The sequence below is a fragment of the Rhinopithecus roxellana genome, chromosome 6 (genome assembly GCF_007565055.1).
Source record: "Rhinopithecus roxellana isolate Shanxi Qingling chromosome 6, ASM756505v1, whole genome shotgun sequence".
NCBI lineage: Eukaryota > Metazoa > Chordata > Mammalia > Primates > Cercopithecidae > Rhinopithecus > Rhinopithecus roxellana.
Window position 1 is genome coordinate 46,813,662 of NC_044554.1, and position 6,000 is coordinate 46,819,661.

General features: G+C 47.0%; 1 protein-coding gene across 1 annotated transcript in view; it reads right to left on the reverse strand.

Moving 5' to 3' along the window:
* Positions 1–2,491, reverse strand: part of LOC104672077 (myosin-16) — a 76,405-nt gene extending 73,914 nt beyond the window's left edge. The window contains exon 1 of the mRNA XM_010375762.2: positions 2,282–2,491. Coding sequence (XP_010374064.2) covers positions 2,282–2,491 — 210 coding nt within the window. The remainder of the gene's footprint in view (positions 1–2,281) is intronic.
* Between the last annotated feature and the right edge of the window lie 3,509 nt (positions 2,492–6,000).

Genomic DNA, 6,000 nt, shown 5'->3' on the forward strand with positions numbered 1-6,000 from the left:
TGTTTCTCCTGGTAATCAAGCTGACTTTCATTCACACCCGTTATAGCCTCATCTTTTCACCACTGCTCCTTTCAAAGGCGAGCACAGATAAAAATACAGCTCCAGTTCCGATCACTGAGGTCTCTGGCTTCCTTGTTTTTTTGAGACAAGGTTTCTCTCTGTCACCCAGGCTGGAGTGCAGCAGTGCAATCCTAGTTCACTGCAGCCTCAACTTCCTGGGCTCAAGCGATCCTCCTCACTCAGCCTCCCAAGTAACTGGGAGTACAGGGATGCACCACCACACCTGGCTAATTTTTTGTAGAAAGGGGGCCTCATTATGTTGCCCAGGCTGGTCTCAAACACCTAGCCTCAAGCAATCTGCCTGTATCGGTCTCCCAAAGTGCTGGGATTACGGGCTTGAGCCACCGTGCCTGGTCTCTGACTTCTTTTTTTTTTTTGAGACGGAGTCTCGCTGTGTCACCCAGGCTGGAGTGCAGTGGCCAGATCTCAGCTCACTGCAAGCTCCGCCTCCCGGGTTCCCGCCATTCTCCCGCCTCAGCCTCCGAGTAGCTGGGACTACAGGCGCCGCCACCACGCCCGGCTAGTTTTTTGTATTTTTAGTAGAGACGGGGTTTCACCATGTTAGCCAGGAGGGTCTCGATCTCCTGACCTCGTGATCCGCCCGCCTCGGCCTCCCAAAGTGCTGGGATTACAGGCTTGAGCCACCGCGCCGGGCCTCTGACTTCTTTTAATCAAGAAATTAACCAGGAATGGACCTCGCAGGTGCTAACATATTTATTGCTGAAGACTCGTTGCTCTTTTTTTTTTTTTTTTTTTTTTTTTTTTTTTGTCTTCTTTGCTTGCTTGCTTTCAGTTTTATCCTTGAAGGTGGTTTGGAGGGAGCAGGGGAATGTCTTTTTTCTTAAATGAAAAAGTGGCCGGGTGCGATGGCTCATGCCTCCCTCTTGGCAGCCCACCATGGAGAGATGAAATGGTGTCATAAAGGGGGCATGGGCATATGAGCCAGATACAGTGGGTTTGAATCCAAGTTCATCATTTGCTATTTTTGCAACATATACAGGTCACCTAAAGTGCCCTTGATCCTCATTTTTCCTTCTCTGCAAAATAGGGTCAATAAATCCTACCACATAAGATTGCTGAAAGGATTAAACAAAGTGTCAAGTGCCTCACCAGGGATCTACCAAGAATATAAGAGACTGCTGCCCTTACCCATTTAAAATAAACCACATTTTAAAAATTCTAATAAAAATTGTTATTTATTTATTTTTTTAAATAACGATAGGGTCTCACCAAGTTGCCCAGGCTGGTCTCAAACTCCTGAGCTCAAGGAATCCTCCTGCCTCGGTCTCCCACAGTGCTGGGATTACAGGTGTGAGCCACCATGCCCAGCCTAATAACCCAAATTTTCTATCCACTCTCTCAAGTCATATCTCACAGTCAGACGTAACGTGGGCCAGCAGAGAGCAGGGTAGGTTGGTAAACCACCTGTCTGAGGGGAAGCATCCCTGATTTACAGCATGTGCCCATTTCCGTGGTGTAAATACTTCCATTATGGCTGATAGCAAGCTACCCAAGGTTTAACAACTGGCTGTAAAGTCCCTCATTGTTTAGTGTTGGGGTCCTTGCAAACCATCACAAGCCAGGTTGGATCCCTGCAATCCAAGAGAAGCCAGGTTGGGTCCTTGCTAGCCATGGTAACCTAGGTGGGTCCCTGCAAGCCATCACAAGCCAGGTTGGGTCTTTGCAACCCATTAAAAGCCATCACAAGCCATCATATCCAGCACACCACCGCCATGCTCCAAGGGACCTAGGAACCACCATCTGTTCTTCATGCAGCTGAAGAGCTCAGCCAGTGAGCCAGGGTGTTCTGCACCCTCTCTCATGCCCCTCATGCCACCAGGGGCCATGGCACACAGTGACATGATCATGAGTGACATGCTCACTCTCATGCTTAGAAAATAGCTTCCACTTGAAAGCTGTTTGAGACATCAAAGGTAAGTAACTCTCATGATCATCCCTTATGCACAGTACTGTTTTAGAGTCTGTGAAGTGCTTTCATGTGTCCTGTCTCGGAATCTCTATTGTGATACAGCTCAGAGAGGAAATGCGTCTTGCCCAGGGCAGCACAGCTTGAGTGTAGGCGAGTCTGGATTTGACCCCAGCACACGGGACTTGGAGGCACCTGCTCTTTCTGCCACCCTGCTTTCTGGGCGGGAGCATGCCTAGAAAAGGCCTGGGTGCCTGCCACTCAGTTTCATCCTGGAGATCAAGCCCCACTCACCTGGTTGGTGATCGTCTTCACGGTGACTTGGTCACCCTGTTCAGCCTGGATCTCTCCAGCGACGAAGCCTTCTTTCTCATCTTTGACCCAGCAGGACCTCTTGATGTCATAGGGCTTGTTCATGGCTTCAATCCTCTCCTTTTCGGGAGGTGCCAGGAAAGGCATAGGATCCACATCGTCCCCACACTCCCCTTTGTACCCACCAGGCATGGCAGCTTGGTTGAGGATGGAGCAGGAAGGAACTGAGGGCAGGAACCAGTACTTCCCTGGGTGCTGTGGGGGGAAGCAGAGACAAGCTGCTGAAGCTGGTGGACAGGCTGGAGCCAATGTCCCGAGAAAGACAGAGGCTTGCTTCTCTCATGCCACCTTGTCTGCCTTGGTGCCATTAGGCTTTCATAACCAAGAATAAGAAAGAAGCTAATTGTTCAGCCACTGTAGAAGGCAGTATGGAGATTTCTCAAAGAACTTAAAACAGAACTATTATTCAACCCAGCCATCCTATTATTGGCTATATACCCAAAGGGAAAAATAAGTCGTCCTACCAAAAAGACACATGCACCTGTATGTTCACTGCAGCATTATTCACAATGGCAAAGACATGGAATCAACCTAGGTGGCCATCAGTGGTGGATTAGATAAAGAAAATGTGGTACAGGCCAGGTGCAGAGGCTCACACCTATAATCCCAGCACTTTGGGAAGCCAAGGTGGAAGGACAGCTTGAGCCCAGGAGTTTGAGACCAGCCTGGGCAATATAGCAAGACCCCATGTCTACAAAAACATTTAAAAATTAGCCAGGCATGGTGGTGTGTGCCTGTAGTCCTAGCTACTCTCAGGGCTAAGGCAGGAGGATGGCTTGAGTTGGGGAGGTCAAGGCTGCAGGAAGCCATGATTGTACCACTGCACTCCAGCTTAGGTGACAAAGCGAGAACCTGTCTTAAAAAAAAAAAACTCAAAAAACAGAAGGAAAATGTAGTACATATACACCATGGAATACTATGCAGCTGTAAAAAAGAATGAAATCACATCCTTTGCAGCAACATGGATGCAGCTGGAGGCCATTATTCTAAGTGAATTAACATAGAAACAGAAAACCAAATACCACATGTTTTCATTTATAAGTGGGAGCTTATAAGTGGGTACAGACAGACATACAGATAGAAACAACAGACACTGGGGACTACTAGATGGGGGAGAGTGGGAGGGAGGCAACAGTTGAAGAACAACCTATTTGATACTATGCTTAGCACCTGTGTGATGGGATCATTTGGATCCCAAATCCCAGTGTCACTCAATATACCCATGTAAAAAACCTGCACATATACACCCAGAATCCAAAATAAAAGTTGAAGTTATATTTAAAAATGAAACAAGCTAATAAATCCTCACAGTTAAGTGCCCCCACTCCCAACAACACAAATGCTTCTGCCTCTGTCATCTCATATGTTCCTCACACTAAGGCTGTGAGGTAGGGATCAGGAAGCCCATTTTATGAAGGAGAACACTGGGGCATGGAGAGGTTAAAGGTAGGATTTCTAACCAGGATCTGTGAAATAAATGGGACAGGAAATCAATTGCCACTTGGTTTTCTTTTTCTATCTGATATGAACAGAGGCCATAGGCTGCAGTAGCACCATCACTGCCTCTGTTTTCTCCTAGCAAAAATCAAAGCTCTTCACTTCTCGTTAGGGTGGCTGCAGATGTCTCAAAATACTGTTTATCTTCATGTCAACTTTAAAATTATGGTCTCTTTAAACCCTCATTTTGATATCATTCTTTAAATTTATTAATAAGGACATTTATTTTATTTTATTTTATTTTATTTTATTTTTTTTTTTTTGAGGCGGAGTCTCGCTCTGTCGCCCGGACTGGAGTGCAATGGCCAGATCTCAGCTCACTGCAAGCTCCGCCTCCCGGGTTTACGCCATTCTCCTGCCTCAGCCTCCCGAGTAGCTGGGACTACAGGCGCCCGCCACCTCGCCCGGCTAGTTTTTGTATTTTTAGTAGAGACGGGGTTTCACCGTGTTAGCCAGGATGGTCTCGATCTCCTGACCTCGTGATCCGCCCGTCTCGGCCTCCCAAAGTGCTGGGATTACAGGCTTGAGCCACCGCGCCCGGCCAATAAGGACATTTATTATTGCCTTACTGCCATGTCACAAATTAGTTTTTTAATATATTTTTTCTTTTTTTTTTTTTTTCAGAGGCAGGGTCTTATTCCATCACCCAGGCGGGAGTTCTTTGGTACAGTCATAGCTCACTGCAGCCTCCAACTTCTGGGCTCAAGCAATCTTCTCACCTCAACCTCCCAAAATGCTGGGATTACAGGCATAAGCTACTATGCTCGACTAATTTTCAAATGTTTCGTAGAGATGAGGTCTCACCATGTTGCCCAAGCTGATCTCAAACTCTTGGCCTCAAACGATTCTCCCACCTTGGCCTCCCAAAGTGCTGGGACTACTGGTTTTTGAGCCACCGCACCCAGCCAGTATTGCAATACCATTGGTTTCCTTTGTAGTTCGTGTATTTTATTTTACTTTTTTTTTTTTGAGACGGAGTTTTCTTCTGTTGCTCAGGCTGAAGTGCAGTGGTGCAATCTTGGTTGACTACAACCTCTGCCTCCTGGGTTCAAGCAATTCTCCTGCTTCAGCCTCCTGAGTAGCTGAGAGGTACCCACGACCATGCCCAGCTAAATTTTTTTTTTTTTTTTGTATTTTTAGTAGAGACAGGGTTTCACCATGTTGGCCAGGCTAGTTTTGAACTCCTGACCTCAAGTGATCCGCCTGCCTCAGCATCCCAAAGTGCTAGGATTACAGGCATGAGCCACCATGCCCGGCCTATTTTATTCATTTAAAAACACTAATATGAGCAGGGTCCACAGGCTTCACCAGACGTCAAGCAAATCCCAGGTACAAAATGATTGCCTGGGTCAATCATTGTCTCTCCTAAAACGAGGACAGTCTGGGTCTCTCAATTCCCAAACCCCAAATAGTTTTACTGAATCCCCAGGAAGGAGGGGAACTGGAGGCTCAAGGCAGCAAAAACAGAAATCAGGGGCCTCCCCAGTTCGTCTTGGGGATGAAGAACCTTCTCGAAGTTTCAGGGAGGGTGTGGCTCTGAGCCCCTTTGCCAGCAGTGCATTTCTCAAGGCCAAGGGTACAGCCTCGGCCTTTAGATGAGGGATTCCTAATTGTGCGCTGGGCAACCGCTGTACTGCGCCTACAGCCTCTCCTGCCAACACCCCCGGTTTTTCCAAAAGAAGCTGAGTCACAACAGGCAAGCCACTGAGGCACAGCCGGGTGCTTTCTCCTCCTCTTGTCTCCCTGTGGGGCCTGGCATAGAGAGTTCTGGCTGGAACTTTTTTTCTGCGTCACCCACCCCCGCTATCCTAGCACTGAAAGCTTGGCTGTTGCACAGAAAACAAGAAAGGAGAGGAGGTGGGTAGGGGTCTTGTGCCCTCACAGGCCAGGAACCCCTTTGGTTGGACATGGTGATACCTGTGGTCCTATTGGACAAAATATTTCAAATTCAAGCAACAAAATACGTAGGATTACCAGGGAAACACATGACATTAAAATATAATTAATAAAATATTAAAAATGCATGATCTAGTAATAGATGTGCCTCTTTATAAATGCATTAAATAACAATCTAGCAACAGGTCTCACAAGCACTGTAGTTTTGGAGCAGCAGTAATAATTAATTATATTTTACGATGTCTGCA